The following is a 21,261-nucleotide window of genomic DNA, read 5'->3' as shown; positions in this document are numbered from 1 at the left end:
CACTGCGGGGGGTTGTAAACAGGTCTTGCTGCATACACCTCCGATACAAACATTCCTCCTCTGCCCCTCTCCTCTCCTCCTTCCATACTTCCTGTGCTCGGTGGGGTAACGGAGGAGAGACAACCAACCAGGTAAAGAGCCTGATAACCAGGAAGCGGTCACATCTGGCCCACACTAATTCAATTCCACACAAGTTTGCTTTTCCTCCCCATAACATAACCTAATTAAAAATAGTAGGCATTGGAAGAAACACGTTTCCTTTCCAATTCATCAGCCAGATAAGCTGATGAATTGGTTATTTTTAAATTAAAATCAAATATTGCCTCACGCTACTTTAAATTAAATATGTGGGGGGGGACGAATCCCACCTGCAGTGATTATACACACCCATAATGGCTATTAACACCTCGGGCCACACACTGAATTAGACACACTTTGGCTCCCTCACCCCCTCCTATACACACACTCACTTAGTAAACCTCAGAGACACCGGTAATAAAGCTCTGAAACTTTCTAACCTTGTTTCCATCTGAAACATGTCTTCCATTTTCTACTGCCAAGCTACATGTTTGGGCTGAGAGGTTCAAGAGTGGATTCTTATAAGTATGTTGTTCTGTTATCACATGACCTCTCTCACACCAGCATCATATCAAGCCAGGTACACTATGGGACTACATTGGCAGAGCACCACTGACCCTATAGAGAGGGTGGGTTGTTGGGGATAAATATTTCCCAAGCCAAAAATGTCTTCACATTCAAGAAAACATTAAAAGTACATCTACTAAGATTGACCATATGACTGGACAGATACTGACCCCTGGATTGACTGTTAAATGTTACCTTTCAGTTATTTTACATGTCTGTAATGTCTACTTGTTAATATTACTTAAATGTATGTAAATTGTAAAGTATTTTAGTCTGTAATGCCTTTTTCGTCATGTGTCGGACCCCAGGAAGACTAGCTGTCGTCATGGCGTTAGCTAATGGGGATCCAACTAAACTCAAATCAAGTGCGACTCACCCATGGCCTTAGTCTCCTCTCCCTTGGCGTTGAGGATGGAAAACTTGAACTTGGCGCGCACTTCGCTCTTGGGACAGCTGACCAGGAGCAGGTAGAGGGACAGGTAGTCTTTACTCTCCTCGTCCAGACCTTTAGGGTTTACACGCAAACACCTGGACACACAGAGGGAGGGAACAGCATCAGCATCAGTGATCATCAGACCCAGTCATACAGAGACAAAGTCAGTCAACTATGCTCAGTAACAGTCCAATAGAATAATACCAGTTCAATATACTTAGGAGTTCAAATCAGATCAATCATGGACAAGCTACTGGTCCTGTAGTCCCCTACGGCTTATCCATAGTGCCCACTTCTTGGCCCCGCCTCCACTCACCATTTAAGCTTGTCATTGGCTCCAGAAGAGAAGGTGGAGCTCTTGATGACCTCGCCCATCTCCTCACGACAGAAGCTGAAGTTGTTGATAGTCCACATGTAGGAGAACTTCACCACTTTGATCTAACAGAGGTAGGGGGAGACACACACAAACAGACAGCAGGAATCAGACATAATGGCTTTAATTTATTTATCTATTCCATACAGGTAGCTAAGTGGCTGGTTGGTCAGCCTGGACTTCAAAACCACACATCAAACCTGTCTTTCATCTCAATAAACACTGACAACAAACAGGGGGAGAAGAAAGGATATTAAAAAGCTGCAACAAAAAACGATTTTGCAAGTACAGAGAGAGGAGAGATGATGAAAAAACACATCAATAGAAAACAAAACATCCTTCTTTAAAACAGGCGTGTCAAAAACACCAGCACTGGCAGTCCAGACTGACACACAGGTGCAAGTAAACACAAACATGTACATAGAAAAACAGATACATGTACACACACACACACCCAGCCTTACCTGAGTGTAACACCAGCTCTCAGCAACAGGGCCGCTGGACATGTCCGCGGGGGGAGGGGGACTCGGGACTCTTGACATCGCCAGCGTTGAGGCGGGGGAGGCCTGGGTGGGGCCTGAGCACCAGCCAGGAGGGGGGCAGCGTGGGGGGGGGTGGCTGAGCCCAACAACACCACCGAATGGGCTAAGTATTCAACCAGACCACCACACACACTAACACCTCTAGTCCTCCACACACAGCACCAGGGTCCAGCCAAGGAGAATGTCTGGGGAACGTCCAGGGAACCCACAGCCACAGGCACCAGCACCCTATAACCTACAACCAGAGAAAGTGGCATTATCATAGGTGTTATAGTCAGTGTGTGTGTGTGCGCTTGCATGCATAGCATACACAGTATTTGTAAAAGGCTAATTGTAATTGAGCCGTTAGTGTAATTGAGCGGTATTGCTCAGTAAGTAGGACAGAACAGCTCTGAATTCATTTGTTTTCAAAGGGCCTCTGCATTCAAAGCACAGCAGTTGTGCACGCTGCTCGCTCACTTGGCTTCAGTGAGAAAAGCCCTCGTTTATCTGCCCGTGTGTCTGCCTTTCTTTTGCTTTGAGCGGAGCGCCAGCCAGCCAGCTGATCTGTCGCCGTGTGCCGTGGCAGAGAGTGAAGAGCAAGGCTTAAGACTTTCATCCCACGCCTACCTGCCAATCTCCACTCACTCAAGTAGCCTACACAAGGTCAGATAAAACTTTCAAAGACCACATTGACTAGGGAAGGTCATAGCCTATTCCAAAATGTGCAAACTTCTCCCAATCTCTGTGTGTGCACAAGTTATTCACTCTGTTTAAGGTAAATGTGTGGATACAGCCACAATAGAAAAACAGCATTGACTTCAGCTGAACCACAGATCTACAATCTATGTAGAGAGAGAACTGTGACTTTATCCAATTACTTCTCTTCAATATCACCTTTACAGAACCACAGAAGACCCCTGGGAATAGAAGAAGAATGTGTTCTTAATTGACTTGCCTGGTTAATAAAGGTTTAATAAAATCAACAAATGATCTTCTGTTCACTTTTCTCTAATTTCTCCCCTGCCCCTTTCCTCCACTGCCCCTTTCTCTCTTTTCTCACTCATCCTGCATGTCAAATTGAAGCTATCACGGGGTCTCAGGGCAAAGTCTCCTCTTTTCTCTCGTTCTCTCTCTTTTCTCAGTCAACCTGCAAGTCCCCCTGTCTCGCAGCCAGACGATCCCTTCGCTTTTCTTTTTTTTCTTTTTTTTTTTTTTTTTTTTTTTGGGGGGGGAAGGATCAGCTTAATATTGCAGATAGATTGTATCTTCTATCAATGTAATTGTCTGCATCACTTCCAATCCCCCATATTTTATTTTTATTTTTTATATATATATATATATATATATATATATATTCCCCTTTATTACTTTTCAACCCCACCATCCTTTCCCTACTTGGAGTAAATTAGTGAACAACAACGCCCAGGCCTCTACTTCCGGTCCATACTCACTATCTACACCTTATGGACAGAGTTAATTTTACAATAATTCTATATCTATATATATATATATATATATATACATACATACATACATATACACATATATACATATATATATATATATATATATATATATATATATATATATATATATATATATATATATATACATACATACATACATACACATACATATACACATCTATTTATTTTTTTTCTCCTGAACTTCTTCTACTCTCAACCTCTCCGATCATCTTCATGATGTCCATCCGGTTTGCCTCTAAATGCCATATCTTTCTAACTGTGCTCCTTCCCAAAAGCTCCCAACATACAACCTATATACTTATTATGGACACAGTATGCTTACATTATTAGCTATCTTTGTTATTATTTGTTGTTATTTGTTATTAGTCCCATCCTTCAACTCTATTCAATACCTCCCATCTATCTCTTAACACCATCCATATAGGATTTCTATTTGCCATATATATTTCAACCATACTGTGATGTTTTACAAAAGTTCTGAACCTTTCTATTCTCATTGCTTCTACAGATTGTGAATTAAAAATAAACATTTTTGCTAAAAGTATTATTATATTATTGATTGATTGACTATGACTTTTCAGATCACCCAGTAATGCTATCTGCAAGGTTAGTTCCAGGTAAATATTGCAATCCTTTAGCCATTCCTGGACCTGTGTCCAAAAACAAGCTACAAATGGACAGAACCAAAACAAATGATCTAATGATTCTATCTCTTCACAGCAAAATCTGCAGAGCTGGGAAGATTGTATCCCCCATATAAATAACATTCTATTGGTAGCAAGAATTTTATATAATAATTTAAATTGAAAGATTCTAATTTTTGAATCCTGTGTCGTTTTGCGTGTCAGTTCATAAACACTATGCCATGGGATCGGTACGTCAAAGATCTCTTCCCAACTATTTTGCAATCTATATGGGACTGCTGTCAATCCTTTGGTCCTTAAGTGAAACTGATATACTTTTTTATTTATCACAGTTTTCCTTAACCAATTATGTTCTTTAATGCAAGGCCGACAGACAAGTTCCTTACTTTCTCCCCCTTCAACTTTCCTCTTCCACTTTTGCGGTATGGCTGCAATTATTTGGTTAATTTTGGGTAGAGCAGACATTTCCATATGTTTTTATTAGCTGCATGTGCGACATAACTCCACCAGTCCTACCGATGATATCATTTACGAAGATTATACCTTTTTTAAACATTCTGTCAATAAATATAGGTTTTTTGTCAATTAGTATATTTGAATTTAACCACAATATTTGTTGCATTATTTGTTCTGTCGTTTCTGGAGGATTAAATTGAAATTGTAACCAACTTTCTATGGCTTGTTTTAGAAATAGTGACATTTGGGAGATTATTTCCTTTTCAAATAACTGAAAGTGAGAGGTTGTAATCTGAATAAAGGGAAAAAGGCCTTTCTTGAACAGTGGGTGAGACAATCTTACTAATTTGCTTGAGAACCAGTTCGGATTTAAGTATAACTTTTGGATGACTGAAGATTTTAGTGATAGGTCTAATGCTTTAATATTTAATAATTTCTGTCCTCCGAATTCATATTCATTATATAAATATGCTCTTTTAATTTTGTCTGGCTTGCCGTTCCAAATAAAATTGAATATTTTTTTCTCATATATTTTAAAAAACTGTTTGCTAGGCGTAGGCAAGACCATAAGCAAATAGGTAAACTGGGATAATACTAAAGAGTTAATCAGGGTGATTTTTCCACAAATTGACAGGTATTTTCCTTTCCATGGTAGTAAGATCTTATCTATTTTTGCTAACTTTCTATTAAAATTTATTGAAGTGAGATCATTTATTTCCTTTGGGATATGTATTCCGAGTATATCCACATCACCATCAGACCATTTTATTGGTAAACTACATGGTAATGTAAAAATTGTATTTTTTAGTGATCCAATACGTAATATAGTACATTTGTCATAATTTGGTTTTAATCCAGAGAGGTTAGAAAATGTATCTAGATCCTCTATGAGGCTGTGGAGGGATTCTAGTTGTGGATCTAAAAGAAAACATGAATCATCTGCGTACAATGACACCTTTGTTTTTAAGCCCTGTATTTCTAATCCTCTGATATTATTATTGGATCTGATTTTAATAGCTAACATCTCGATGGCCACAATAAATAGATATGCCGATAGTGGACAACCTTGTTTCACTCCTCTTGACAGTTTGAAACTTTCTGAGAAATAGCCATTATTTACTATTTTACACCTAGGGTTACTATACATGATTTTGACCCATTTTATAAGAGATTCTCCAAAATTGAAATGCTCCAGGCATTTATATATGAATTCCAGTCGAACTTTATCAAATGCCTTTTCGAAGTCTGCTATGAATAGCAGGCCTGGTTTCCCATATTTTCCATAGTGTTCTATTGTTTCCAATACTTGCCTTATATTGTCTCCAATGTATCTTCCATGTAAAAAACCGCTTTGCTTCTTAATTAGTGGCTGATTGAAAGGGAAGTTCAGGACCTGGAGAACTTCCCAGAAACTGTGTGTGTGTGTGTGTGTGTGTGTGTGTGTGTGTGAGTGAGTGAAAGAGAGAGAGAGAAAGGAAGAGGGAATTAAATAAGAAAAGGGCAATGGGGTGTGGGAGGGGGGGAGCCGACAGACCTCCACGGATGCAGACAGGACTTTATGAATGTTTAGAGATAACTTTCAGTTGGATCTGATCTTCACTGCCCTCCCCCTGTTTCTTCTTTTGTATCTGATGAAAAACACTGGTGCCATTATTGCTCAGTAAAACAATACAATATTAATCAATCAATCACAAAAGATGGAGAACAAGGCACCACTGATTTGCAATTTAAATTACCTGAGACTTCCTAACAATGAATTATAGTCTGTGTGAATGAACTAGTGTGTGTTGATGTGTGTTACAAATATGTAGCTTAAGTGCACAAATGCATGCACACATGCAAACTGCTGTTTGACGGAGTGTGCGCGTTGCGTGGGTGCATAAATGTGTGCATGTGTGTCCCCGTATGTTTCCTTAAGCTGTGTGTTCTCTCTTGTCTCTGTATAGGCTACTGTCTCCCAACGTGTGTGCTGCCAACAGCTATCACGAGGGAACCACTTTAAGAAAACATGACAATACTGGCAGTGTCGCTAACAACTTCACAGCTTTTCTAAATACACCCAGATGACACTTAACCAGAATAAAGCTGGGGATTGATTCATTGAGCAGCAGAAAAATGACAGTAACAACTCAGAGATAGTGTGTGTGTGTGTGTGTGTGTGTGTGTGTGTGTGTGTGTGTGTGTGGTAATCCTTGTACTCCCTCACTAAAAGGTATTGAGACAGTTCATTCATCATGGTGATTCAGCTGGTGACAGTCAGCACCAATGGACAGTAGGACTAACCGGGGCTAACACACACAGCAGGGGAAAATAAATATGGTCACAACAGCAGTACGTCAGAGAGAGTTAAGGAGATTGTGTGGATTGTGTGCTACCCCGAAAACAATCCCTAGACAAAGTATGAGGTAAGGATGGCACCGGTGTGTAACAGATAAAGTCAGTGTGTTGTGTGTGATCCCACGGGTTGTGTATATGTGCGTATGCGTGATTGCCTACCGCCCACATTTCAGTTCCCTATCACATCCTAGTCTGCTGCTGTGGGGACTGACAGGATGAGGGAGAAAGGACGCCTGGAGCACATTTATATTCACTACATAGACAGGCCTCTCGCACTCTGACAGTCCAGTCTTCATCTCACTCCCATTGCAGTCTTCACCTCACTCCACATCTCACTCCCACCACGGTCTACATCTCACTCCCACCACAGTCTTCATCACACCACTAAGAGGTGCATGCGTTACTGAAACATTGACATATGGACAACAGTTCCCAGGAAACCAAGGAGCTGAATGATGTCATGTCCTCCCCATCCCTCCCATTAGAAACAGAAGATAGGGATGCAGAGGAGGTTGTTGAGACATGGAGAGCCTGGGGCGATATTAATGTTTCTCAGGCATCTCAGGTGAGTTCAGTTAGCCTAACAGACAGTTGGGGCATCCCACCCACCTCAAGTGGTTCTCTTTCTCTCTAGAACGGTCCAGTGGGGGTTTAGTCTACTCATATTTATGGCAGACCAGCCATGATTCCAATCTATAAGCATTCAGAACGACGCTCCATTCTCTCTCTCCTAGACATGATATACAGCTGGACAGTAGCTTGGAGAGAGCCTGCAGATTAAACAGTCCACTTCTTAATAACCACAACATACACTATTTTGAGAAACATAAATAAAATCGACCCACATGAACAAAGCCCTGGGTATATGTTGAACATTTGTAGACACACATAATCTTACACTAGTGCAAGTGTAGTCAATTTGTGTAGTGACAAGCGCAGGAGTGGGAAACATACGGCTCTAGTCCCGAATCCGTCCTGCAAGCTCATTCAATCCGGCCTGGGGGAGGTTTGAGTTATTTTTTATTATTATTTGGGGTGGGGGTAAAAAAACAAACACTCCAGGCCACTCTTGAACATCTAATACTAGATAGAATGTACGTAGAAATGATAACGGACCTATATATTTTCAAATAAATGTCTCTGGTCCGCAAATTGCTTTTGACGAACAAATCAGTCCGGAAAAAAATCTGTGCCTCCCTCCGCTGAATTTTGAAATCCCGGGGTGGCCCTCAAGCCAAAATGATTCCCCACCCCTGGACTAGTGAGTATCTAAATCCATCCATATAGAATAGTTAAATATAGCCTGAACAACATATGGCAGGGACTTAAAGACGCCAGGCCTGCTGTGAAATAGGAGGTCCTGCTGGATGACAAGAGAAGAAGAGGATGGAACCCCTTCTGGAATTCATTACAGCTGGCTACTGCTCTACTCAGAAGAAGAAAAAACATTCATTATGAAAAATACAACATTACACACGTAACGGCTATCCATTTAAATTCCCTTTCACTTGCAACATGAAAGAGAAACATCAAATACACGGCACCACCCACCAGCCTCTCCCTCCGGGCCCACTTCCTGCTGGGATGAGAAGACACACGCTAGCTAGCGCCGTGCAGCCAGACACCGCCACCACCTGGCCAGGGGGATGACGTGCAGCCACATATCAAAATACTTACATTCTCGTTACCATATTTTAACATCGCCCCCCTTCTCCCCCACCCCTTCCTTCCCTCCAGCTCTGGCGAGACATCTGACAGAGGGTTAAAGAAGTCTGCTAATTATAAGGTCAGGTTGAATTAAAAGCGGCTAGGTTGGTAGAGCGATGAAAGGGAGCGTATTAAAGCAGTGTGTACAGACCAGACCAGACCGATCAGCTGAAGGCTCTGACCCCATTTGAAAAACACACACGGTACTGACTGAAGGTTCCACACCAATTAGACATACCGACCAGTCATAACTGATCGCTGAAACACTCTGCTATTAGAGTATGTATAATTTCATCTGCAGGCTAGCAGGCTGCTGTGTGGTGAGCAATAGAAGTGGGATCTTAGCTCTGATATGATCTAGGAGTCTCACTGAGTCTGGGATATAATCTGCTCAAACATCAGTGGGGGTCAAAGGAACAGGAAGAGGTGACATACAGGGAAGAGTAAAGGGATAACTTGATTTCCAGATACAGGAATCAAAGATAAGGTAAGAGTAACAGGCTAAGGTAAGAGAGATTGGAGAGAGGATAATGCATTTTGATGGTTACAGTAAATAAAAGACAGGAAGAGATACTGGCCTTAACGGCAAGAGAATACAAAATATATTGAGCGTAGTTACAGGTAGGCTTGACAGTCGGAAGAGTAACGTACAGCACCTGTCTGACAGACATGTCCAGCTCTGACAAAAAGAGGTGGTGGTCGTGGTGTATTTAAACTGAGCTGTGTCTGTCCAGCCAGCTCAGCACAGAGCAGCCCTGATACCCCAGACACAAAGACCAGAGGCAAGGAGAGCAGAGCAGAGGTGAGCACACACGTGTGACAGGGCTGAGCATGACCTCATCATGGAGCAGTGCGGCGCGGTGGCGAGCTGGGAACACACTGGAGTGTGTCAGAGCCAGGGCTGCAGAGCTGCAGGCAGGACCAGGGGGCGTGATGGATTAAGAGCCGCTCACTGAGACAAAAGCCCTATGTGAGCCGTGGAGAAAGCCCTAATGACACTACATCACTATCTGGCTCCATATCACTGACTCTCAACCCAGCGATCTCTAACCTTCGCTCAGTATACCTCCACCTCATCCCCCTTTCTCCTCTGGCATTCTATAGCCCCCAGAAGGCTGCCATAGCATTAAACCTACATCTCACACTCTCCCCTTCTTTGGCTCTATCACGTCTTATATCACAACCCTCTCCCCTCCCTGCTTCCCCTCAGAGCTGGCCAGCTGCCGTGTGGCTCAGTCCCCTCTCATTAAAGCAAGGCTTCAGACCTGTGACATCTGTACTCTCATTAAGTCACAGATCTGAAGCCTTGCTATCTGTACTCTCATTAAGTCACAGATCTGAAGCCTTGCTGGCAGTTTGTCCTTTCACGCAGTTCCAGTAGGATCAATTAGAGCTACACTCACAACAGAACACCTCTGAAGCAAAGGCACACACACACATACAAAGCCCTAACTGTGTGCAATTGTAAGGGCAGACAAATATACACAGATGTAAGCTCACACACACAGTCATACAGGCACAGTCAAACCCCACATATAAGTATAACTTTTTCCAACATGACAGGATTCCCTGACAAAGACAAATGGTTGTGAGCTTTAGAGGCCCTTAACGCGCCAACCTTCTCCCGATTAAAGATGACAGTGGCCATAGAAGGGCTCTGACCAGACATAACTCTAGACCGTAGCTATATATCCATCTCGTCCACATTCAGTTGCCAGGAGGGATTGTGTATAAACCAACAAACTGCAGAGCTAAGAGTAATGCTGCTTTAACCTTTGCCTGCTGTTTTCCTCCTCCACCTATTTATTTTTCTACCCTAAAGAAATACTTGGAGTTAAGAGTTCTTCTAACCTATGAAGCGAGCAAAGCTGGGAGGAAGAGAGGGAGGGAGAGAGAGAGGCTGGTGTGATACCTTACTCACTGTAATTATGCGATTTATAATTAAAATGCAAATGAAGTGAGAGGGAGTCTTTCTTCGGCTTGTTTAATTTTTTTAAATGTTTTTTTCTCCATTGTTCCATTAGTCTCTTACAGAGGAGCCTGAAAGGCTGCTGATTGGTTACTGCCGTGTTACAGCACATTTTAGATGGATGGTGCTACTTGCTAATGGTGGTTATGGAAACAACTCTGGTCATCCATTTAATTTCCCTCACAGTGACCTTCTTGGTATCTGGTACTCCATTGGTTAGAGACTAGCCAAGAGAGAAATGTGGTGCAAAATGTGAATAAAGAGAAACTGCCAGAAACAAGAACAAGAATATCAACATAAACAGAAAACCTCGCACACGTATTCACTCATGTGGCTAACACACAAAAAGGTCAGATGACATAAGTGGGATGAGCCCAATTAAAAGTAAGACTTAACATGGACCATAAGGCTCATACCATCAGGAAAAATCCCCACAGACGGTCTACTGTACAAAGTCTCTACAACAAAGCCTCTACAACCCACACTCCTATAGTCATATAACAGCTCTTCGAGGCCCATGTTTGTATCTGTGAACGCAATCATTACACCTGGCAGAGGACATGAGCTGTAAACATAGATGTAACTATCTGTAAACGTGAAGAGACGCTTGAATTCCATAATAAGCGCCAAGCAATCAGTAAGGCAAGAAGAGAGCTTTCAGACAGAGTGGGGATCCCCAAGGCTCCCTCTTCGACCCTTTCTCTTTTGCTGCAGATAACAAAAAGGTGTCTCAATGTGGACCCAAATCTCCTTTGAGCTTAAAACTGCAACCCGATAAACAACCAAGAGAGATACTCTAAACTGCTCTATAATTTACAATTCAAAGGAGAGCATGAGAAGAAATAGCAAACAAAAAGAGGAGAATTAGAGAATGTTTTTGAAGTAGACGTCCTTCAGTTTGACTTTGCCAGGTAACACGCTTTCGCCTCAATTATCCGCTTCCAGTGGATTTCAAACACATTTTCTGAGGACCAGAGAGCTTGGTAATTAGCAGTCCTTGCTCATAAAGGGACCAAAAACAAAGCCTGTCTTAAACTCAATTTCTCCATACCCTCCAGTTGTCTCTCTTTTGATTCCTCTCCTCCCACAAATCATGTTGCCTGGAAACAATCAATGTGCCTAAATGTTTTATTTTAACATATGCTGACCAAAGCTGTCAGGCATTCGGCCTATTTTCTGTTCCCGAAATACAACATTGTTGTGACGGTCCTTCCTGCCCCTGACAACTTGACTGGTCTACACTGACAGATACAAGAGCTAAGACAGACTTCACTTACGGTCTAATGTAGTAGGCTACATTACATAACATGTCTACTATAAATGCCGGTTTTCTGACAGAGGCCTAACCCAAGGCCTTATCTCTTCAAATAAATTATTTTCAAAATCTAGTCTCGGTCCACAATCCTCAGTTCCTTGTTATAAACCCCAATCTGGACACATCACCACGTTTCCCACACAAATAAATAATACTTCACTCACATCATGGCAGCCTCTCAGTCCAGTTCCTACTAAATCTATTTGCTTTTCATAATCATGATTTGTATGATATTCATAATGAGGCCAAAACCACCCCAAACTCCAGCCACCATCCTTCCTTCAATCCTCCATGCATCGTTTTCCATTTTAATGTGGTTTAAATCACTTTCAGTATGCTCTAGCACAGGAACGTAGCCTCAGGTACTGCTGCATTTCCCTGGACGCCCAATAAAGGCCCATTTCAATGAGGGGCATTTCCATCTTCCCCTTCATCCCTTGGTCCAACTCAGCCCCTCCCGCTCTCTTCTCCTCACCCCTTCGCTCTCTCCCCATTGGCCTAGTGCAGGAATGGGCAACTGGCGGCCCCCCTTTTGAAGATCCTCGGATACATTTCGGATAAAAAATATTAATAAAAAAATGATTTGATGATATTCCATGGGGAAATGTTTATAGTCAGGCCGATGTGGAGTCTGCTTACCAGACTTTTCTCACATCTTTCAATTCTGTATTTCACAACTGCTTACCCTTAGTTAAACCACGTAAGAGAGCAGCAAAAGGGTTCTGGAAACCTTGGTTTACAACAGGTCTCAAAAAATCCTCAGTTTACAAAAAAGGTTGTATAAAAAGTTTCTCACAAATCCCTCTCCCCTGAATTCTGCAAATTACAAAAAGTATAAGAACAAATTTACTCACATACTTCAGATATCCCAAAAAAATACGTTTTACTTACAAATTCAAAGAATCCTTCAATAATATAAAGTAAACAATCAACTGTTGAATAAGAAAAAGGCATCTACAACTATCCCTTCTCAATTTACTGTTGGAAATAAGACCTATAGTGATCCTGATGTTATTTCATGTGAATTTAACTTTGTGAATGTGGGTTCCTCTCTGTCAAAGGAAATAGAGAAAACTGATTGAAATCCCTTGGAAAACATTAAGGAACATTTCCCTTCCATGCTTCAGTTTGATCCTCCTGATCAAACTTGGTGTATAAGAGAATGTTGAAACATTTAAATCAACACTGTATTCTATATGAGCACCAATATGGTTTCAACACTGTATTCTATATGAGCACCAATATGGTTTCAACACTGTATTCTATATGAGCACCAATATGGTTTCAACACTGTATTCTATATGAGCACCAATATGGTTTCAACACTGTATTCTATATGAGCACCAATATGGTTTCAACACTGTATTCTATATGAGCACAAATATGGTTTCAACACTGTATTCTATATGAGCACCAATATGGTTTCAACACTGTATTCTATATGAGCACCAATATGGTTTTCGGAAACACTATTCCACAGATATGGCTCTTTTGCAAATTGTGGATAAAATCTTAACAGCCCTGAACATCAATGAATACGCTCTTGGCATCTCTTTAGATTTATCCAAAGCGTTTGACACAGCTGATCATGAAATATTACAGTTTTCATGATTATACATATAATTGGCTATATGGTTATGTTTATGATAGAGAACAATTTGTTTATGCAAACGGCTGTGCATCTACCAGAAATATTGTAAAAATAAAAATAAAATAAAAGGACCAGAATCTCAATTAGTGGGAATGAAATGGAACAAGTCACCATCCACTAGATTCCTCAGTTTTAATTGATTAAAAGTTATCCTGGAAATATCATATTCAATTTGTCTGCAGCAAAGTGATGAAATCTGTTGGTATCATCAGAAAGATTAGTGGTTTGGTTCACCAGGCTTGCTTCCTGACTCTACACTATAGCTTAATTTAAATTAAATTTACCCATATGCCTCCTACCTACACAAATTACTCATCATACAAAATATATTTGCAAGACATCTCCTCTAATTACCTGGCTCCATCTGCACCTTTGTTTAAGAAACTCAATATCTTGTCCATTTACGATATTAATGTAAGCCAATTACGCACTTTAATCTACAAATACTCATACCTCCCAGACAGTTTACCGAAACCCTTCAATGGATTCTTCCAGGTCAATTCTGAAATCCATCTATATACAGTGCATTCGGAAAGTATTCAGACCCCTTGACTTCTTCCACATTGTTACATTACAGCCTTATTCTAAAATGGATTAAATAGTTTTTCTCTCAATCTACACACAATACCCCATAATGACAAAGCAAAAACAGGTGTTTAGAAATGTTTGCACATTTATAAAAAAAAATTAACCTCTGAAATATTACATTTACATAAGTATTCAGACCCTTTACTCAGTACTTTGTTGAAGCACCTTTGGCAGCGATTACAGCCTTGAGTCTTCTTGGGTATGACGCTACAAGCTTGGCACACCTGTATTTGGGGAATTTCTCCCATTCTTCTCTGCAGATCCTCTCAAGATCTGTCAGATTGGATGGGGAGCGTCACTGCTATTTTCAGGTCTCTCCAGAGATGTTCGATCGGGTTCAAGTCCGTGATCTAGATGGGCCACTCAAGGACATTCAGAGACTTGTCCCAAAGCCACTCCTGCGTTGTCTTGGCTGTCTGCTTAGGGTCGTTGTCCTATTGGAAGGTGAACCTTCGCCCCAGTCTGAGTTATTGAGCGCTCTGGAGCAGGTTTTCATCAAGGATCTCTCTGTACTTTGCTCCGTTCATCTTTCCCTCGATCCTGACTTGTCTCCCAGTCCCTGCCGCTGAAAAACATCCCCACAGTATAATGCTGCCACCACCATGTTTCACCGTAGGGATGGTGCCAGGTTTCCTACAGACGTGACGCTTGGCATTCAGGCCAAAGAGTTCAAGCTTGGTTTCATCAGACCAGATAATCTTGTTTCTCATGGTCTGAGAGTCCTTTACGTGCCTTTGGCAAACTCCAAGCGGGCTGTCATGTGCCTTACTGAGGAGTGGCTTCCGTCTGGGCACTATCATAAAGGCCTGATTAGTGGAGTGCTGCAGAGATGGTAGTCGTTCTGGAAGGTTCTCCCATCTCTATAGAGGAGCCCAGGAGCTCTGTCAGAGTGACCATTAGGTTCTTGGTCACCTCCCTGACCAAGGCCCTTCTCCCCCAATTGCTCAGTTTGGCTGGCCGGCCAGCTCTAGGAAGAGCCTTTGTGGTTCCAAACTTCTTCCATTTAAGAATGATGGAGGCCACTGTGTTCTTGGCGACCTTCAATGCTGCAGACATTTTTTGGTACCCTTCCCCAGATCTGTGCATCGACACAATCCTGTCTCTGAGCTCTACGGACAAGTCCTTCGACCTCATGGCTTAGTTTTTGCTCTGATATGCACTGTCAACAGTGGGACCTTATATAGACAGGTGTGTGCCTTTCCAAATCATGTCCAATCAATTGAATTTACCACAGGTGGACTCCAATCAAGTTGTAGAAACATCTCAAGGATGATGAATGGAAACAGGATGCACCTAAGCTCAATTTCAAGTCTCATAGCAAAGGGTCTGAATACTTATGTATTGTATATTGTTTTTTTTAATGGTGTGGTTTTCATTTAAGCCCTTGGGCTTTCGAACACACCTGCACCATTATTTTTATTGTATTGTTTTCTATCGCTTGTTTTCTTTGGTACCCCATGGCAAAATGAATTGCACGAAATTAACACCAACTTAAAAATATTAATGAAATTAGTTAAGATTTTGTGGCCCTGACCCCCATCAAAGTTGTCTATCCCCGGCGTGCATCCCTCCCGCTGCCCTTTCCGCACTTCTAACAATTATAATGATGAACCGTGCCGGCAGCGGTACAAGTCGCTGAATTTGTGATATGCTGTCTGCAAACGAGGGAGAGAGAGTAGAGTGAGCAGAGAGAGAGAGAGAGAGAGAAAGTGGACTGAGTAAAGGGAGAGAGAGAGAGAAAGTGGACTGAGTAAAGGGAGAGAGAGAGAGAAAGTGGACTGAGTAAAGGGAGAGAGAGAGAGAGAGAGAGAAAGTGGACTGAGTAAAGGGAGAGAGAGAGAGAGAGAAAGTGGACTGAGTAAAGGGAGAGAGAGAGAGAAAGTGGACTGAGTAAAGGGAGAGAGAGAGAGAAAGTGGACTGAGTAAAGGGAGAGAGAGAGAGAAAGTGGACTGAGTAAAGGGAGAGAGAGAGAGAGAAAGTGGACTGAGTAAAGGGAGAGAGAGAGAGAGAAAGTGGACTGAGTAAAGGGAGAGAGAGAGAGAAAGTGGACTGAGTAAAGGGAGAGAGAGAGAGAAAGTGGACTGAGTAAAGGGAGAGAGAGAGAAAGTGGACTGAGTAGAGTGAGAGAAAGAGGGTGTGAGGGTCTACTCAGGTCCACTGCTGCATAGAGAAACAGAAAGACAAGGGGGCGAGCGTTTTGAGCTGAGGACAGGCTTTTTTCTTCTCATTAAATACGGAAACCTGTAATTTCTAAATGTACACCCTAACACACAGAGACACGGCTGACAGTGAGGGTCAGACACAAAGGCCCAGACCACCCACTGCCCATCTGCCTCTCCACAAGGCATCTCACTGAGAGAGACTAAACTACTTGAGGAGCAATATACAGTCATGGAAGAATGTGAGCACCTATAGCTGCAATTGCCACCAGCATATAAGCTTCAAACACACACACACACTTCAGCAGAGCCAATTAAGATCAACCCTTCTCTGAACTTGTCATGCTGGCGCACCGAGACACTGCGATCAAGGGCAAACGCCTGCCACAGGGAGATAACGGGGTACACCTCTTGCCCCTCACCCCACCTCTGTGAAGATTCTCCCTCATTTCTAACAGAAAGAACACAGCCTCCCTTCCTGGCCCTCCTCACCCCCCTCCCAGAAGAACCTGTGGGACCCCCCACAATGAGACTAAGCAGGACCATTCAACACCACAAACCCCCTGTGGAATAGGCATGTCAGCCAGGACCACTGTACTACACCATCGCCAGAGCTGTGCCCAGTAATGGAGGATAAGATATAAGGGCTAGTCAGATACTGGAGGGTCCAAGTGAATGGTAATGCATGGACAGAGACAATACAACAAAAAGTAACATGGACACTGCAGCCATTTTCTTGGCAATTTTTGGACAAACACTCGACAGTAGACAAGCAGAAAGGAGAGGGAGAGAAAAGAGAGAGGGGGGGTTGGAGATGGAGGTAAAGAAGGAAACACTGTGCTCTCCCTCTTTCTGTCTTCTTGTGTTGCTCTTTTCCTCTTGGGGAAAGAAGGGGAAGGCAGCAGCACTAATAAGTTCAGCTCTATCCATCTGCTGCTCGCCCTGAGACAGGGGCTACTCTTCTGGTGTCCCGACGTCACTCTGCTTCCCAATTACCACATTTACACACTTCACCTTGTACTGCACGCACACTGATACACACCGCATATATACACACACACACTCCTTCCCTCATTTACAGTTCTGCAGCGCTATTTTAAAATGCTTACCATTAAATCCATATAAGATGGATCACCTTTTCAAAGTGAGTACTTCCATCTCTCCTTTCTACATGTATATTAGCCATTCATTAATTAAACAGTGAGTTAGTTATACAGTGAAGGCTGAGAATGAGCAGCTCCTCTCTCTTGAAGGTGTAAAACCAGTGCATAAAGACTAACAGAGAGATGCCACCACCCGTAGCTGTGGCAAAATAACTATTTTTAAAGCCCTGCGGTTGTGATGAAGTGTTGAGACTAGGCTGAATGATGAGTGCATCTAGACACCTTGGTGTCTCAGTGGTGGCTGGCCTCTAAATGCCACCGTGTTTAGTCTGTACTCAGACCCAACACTGCCTTGACTCAGAAGGACTGAGACTGAGAAAAATATACAAAATTGTAAAGCTTTGCAACTTTTACAACCTGATTCCAGAGCATTTGGCCATCTCAGGCTGAGGCATGTTGTCGACTTAATAACATCTAGACTGATCTGATCCAGGATCAGTGTATTACCTGGCCAAAGAGCGCTGCTCAAAGCTGCCTGGCGGACAACAGGCATCACATCCACCCAGCCAGAGTCTGTTAAGATAAGATCCAAACAATAACAGTGCTGTAAGTGGCGGTCCCCACCTCGTACCTCACCCTCCCCGTCTGACCTTTCCTAATTCATGTTAAGGTTAAGTGTACCTGCGCTCGCTGCCTCTCAATATTGTTCTCTCAGAGAGGCCTTTTGGTGAGTCATCAGATAGCGCCGGCTGCAGCAGTATTCGCTGAGGTTGGAAATGCCAGGCAGATAAGGCTGCTCTGGTGTGGGCCGTGCACTAATGCACACACACACAGTGCCAGGTGACATTTTAAAAGTCCTCACTGCTTCTCAGAGCAGGCCCAAACACACCAGTTTAGATTAACATTACCCATTCTCCTCACTGCAGCTTATCCTCAACATAATACTCCAGCCATCACTCTCAGCAGCCCAGACCCTTTAGTCTACCAGTCCATCCTGTCAGTCTGTGCTGAAGTTGATTAAGTTAACTTTCCCCCAGCCACACTTAGTCTTTTTTCAGCATGGCTGTGCTAAATCAATCAGCACTGCCTAGTAACAGAGCTCTCACAGATTAACACAATCTAATGGAGTCATTAGAGTCTGGCACATTCCAATCTCCACCCGGCCAGTCAAATGCACCACAGAGACTGATTGAGTTCCAGCAGACAGGAGACTCATGGTGACAACACCAGACAATGACGCAAAGAGAGACTGGAGAGAGTGATGGAGTGAGAAAGTCTCCACTCACAGGAGACTCAATGCACAAACCAGTAGAAGTAAACAACTGCACATCACAGAGCAAGTACCTGTAGATGCATGAGGGAAGGCGTGGCTGGGAAAATCGGTAGAAGAAAGTGAGGAAAGGAAAGAAGGAGAGGGATAGACACAGGGTGGTGGAGGAGCTGATCACAGTTGGAGTGTGGCCCTTCAGGAGGAGAAATAAAACCCAATCATTAAGCAACTCCACACAAGCAGCATGTTTGAGACTGGGGGATCCACCGGCAGAACAGCTGCAGGGTTGCCGCAGCAACTGGAATTAGAACCAGGAGGCCGAGTGTGAGACAGAAACCAGGTAAAAGAGAAGTGAGAGCGATTGAGGGAGAGATGGAGCGAAAGAGAGAGGGAGCGGGAGAGGAATCAAACCCCTTTCCAGGTTGCCAAGCGACAGGCGATGCCAGTCAGTGAATGTAGAGCACAGTTGATCAAAGTTGGCCGCTGGGCGGTAATACGTCCCAAAATAATTACTGTGAAAATACCTATTAAGATGTAAACCTGGACTGTCACATATGGCCGTTGAGCTGCCACATCCATCTGTTAGCATATGCGTCAGTGAGTAATTGCAATATGGTTGGAGTAATGACTTTGTTATATGTGTATATCAGACAAGTCCTAAGGATTCCTTTCCCAGCACTGATAGGTTCATCGTTACGTGGTCTCAAAGAATCAAATCATGTAAGGGATAATCAACGAGGGGCTATGTATTCTATGGAATATAATGAACGACGTGGAAGGCATGTTCCACGACACGCTAGCAGAGTGGAAGTGACCTTCCACGGAGTTGCATTATTTTCCAGAGAACACATAGAGCCCCTAGTTGATTATCCCTTTTATACCCTGGCTATAATTTAACACATTTGCCGCTAGAAATGTTCAACATCCACTGAAGTAGCTAGCAAGTTAGCTACAGTAGTTGCCTTGGTAACCAAAAAAACAGACTTGCTAGTTTAGCTAACCAAACCATCAGTCTTACCTTGCTATTATGAAAATCGAATTCAACAATGCCAATAATGTTTTCAATTCGACTTTTGCTTTCAAAAGCAGCTCAAACATAGGACATGTAAGAATTAACTATAGCCATTTAATTCTACCGTGCAAATACACCATGCGTTATAGGGAAATAATGAACTCTAGAATGCCCTTCAAGCCAATCAGAAACAAGTATTTAACAATACCATGGTATAAAAAGTATTATAAACTGGGTGGTTCGAGCACTGAATGCTGATTGGCTGACAGCCGTGGTATATCAGATCGTATACCACGGGTAAAACATTTATTTTTACTGCTCTAATTACGTTGGTAACCAGTTTATAATAGCAATAAGGCACCTTGGGGATTTGTGGTATATGTCCAATATACCACGGCTAAGGGCTGTAACCAGGCACTCTGCGTTGCGTCGTACATAAGAACAGTCCTTAGCCGTGGTATATTGGCCATATATCACACCTCCTCGTGCCTTATTGTTTAAACAAAGTATACCACAATCAATGACAGCTTGCATAAAGTCCATATGAAAGTGGTTTGAGGTTTCATCCACCATAGATTTTCAGTCTTGCATGAGTTGTTTCACATAGATCACAACAGTTGTTCTCATTAAAGTGTCTGTAATGCAGTGTCTTCTGATTAATTGTGAGTGGACCGGTCCACTGTGCTGGACAGGAGGCTGCCAGGCCAGGTCCTCCAGGGTCACCCCTGCTGTGCTGTGAATGGGAGAGGCAGAGCGTTGGGAGCTCGTTGGGCCTGGCAGCCGGCTGGCAGGCCAGCCAAGGGTGAGTGACAAGTCAGGTGAGCGACGCAGTTGAGTCAGGCGTGGTGAAGCCAGCAAGCATAGAGCAGAGCAAAGCCACTGAATGACAAAAATAAATAAAAAGCCACTGAATGATCTGAAGTGGCGTCAATTACCTGGAGTAGCCGTGCGTGAGGGAGGGGGACAGGGGATGGAGCCACTGACCGATGAGGTGAGGTGGAAGGGGGCTGAAGGATGAGAGACACCCAGTGACAGGTCATCTAATGCCCCACCCCCTCCTCTCAAAGACAGCTTGCAAGAAAGGCATTTCACTTTACTTGTGCAAGTGAACTAATTACTCTGTCTCCATAAAGAGACACTGGTCTCTGTGATCACTGCTTAGGGCTCTCACTGCAGGGTCAGCCCCGCACGTCACTCATACACACACCAGCGTGCACGAGGGCCTTCACACACACACAAAACTATCTTAACATACATACTTCTCATTTAATCTGAGAAAGAAACTGGTTTTATTATTAACACTGTGTGGGCGATGTTTAATTTATACAGAATGGATTCTGTTGACCTTTCGTTCTATCTAGAGGGTTGTTTCAAATAATATTTAAGGATTTGTTAAAAGTGTGTATTAGAACGTCTACAAACATACACTTTCTATTTCTTGGGAATCCTATATTCTCTCCACTTTACAGTTCTGTCACCTGTCATATACAGTGGGGGAAAAAAGTATTTAGTCAGCCACCAATTGTGCAAGTTCTCCCACTTAAAAAGATGAGAGAGGCCTGTAATTTTCATCATAGGTACACGTCA

General features: G+C 42.8%; 1 protein-coding gene across 1 annotated transcript in view; it reads right to left on the bottom strand.

The window, feature by feature from the left end:
* Window positions 1–20,681, bottom strand: part of LOC311139542 (speckle-type POZ protein B-like) — a gene marked incomplete at its 3' end in the record, with an annotated part of 21,496 nt that extends 815 nt beyond the window's left edge. The window contains exons 1-4 of the mRNA XM_084174429.1: window positions 20,610–20,681; window positions 1,916–2,228; window positions 1,395–1,516; window positions 1,022–1,173 (exon numbers count right to left, since the gene is read on the bottom strand). Of these exons, the coding sequence (XP_084030555.1) occupies window positions 1,022–1,173; window positions 1,395–1,516; window positions 1,916–1,993 (352 nt within the window). The 5' untranslated portion in view covers window positions 1,994–2,228; window positions 20,610–20,681. The remainder of the gene's footprint in view (window positions 1–1,021; window positions 1,174–1,394; window positions 1,517–1,915; window positions 2,229–20,609) is intronic.
* Between the last annotated feature and the right edge of the window lie 580 nt (window positions 20,682–21,261).

Source organism: Coregonus lavaretus (assembly GCF_964263955.1).
Source record: "Coregonus lavaretus genome assembly, chromosome: 2".
Classification (NCBI taxonomy): Eukaryota; Metazoa; Chordata; class Actinopteri; order Salmoniformes; family Salmonidae; genus Coregonus; species Coregonus lavaretus.
The sequence above is the reverse complement of the archived record's forward strand: the minus strand, read 5'-3'. Positions and strand labels throughout refer to the sequence as shown.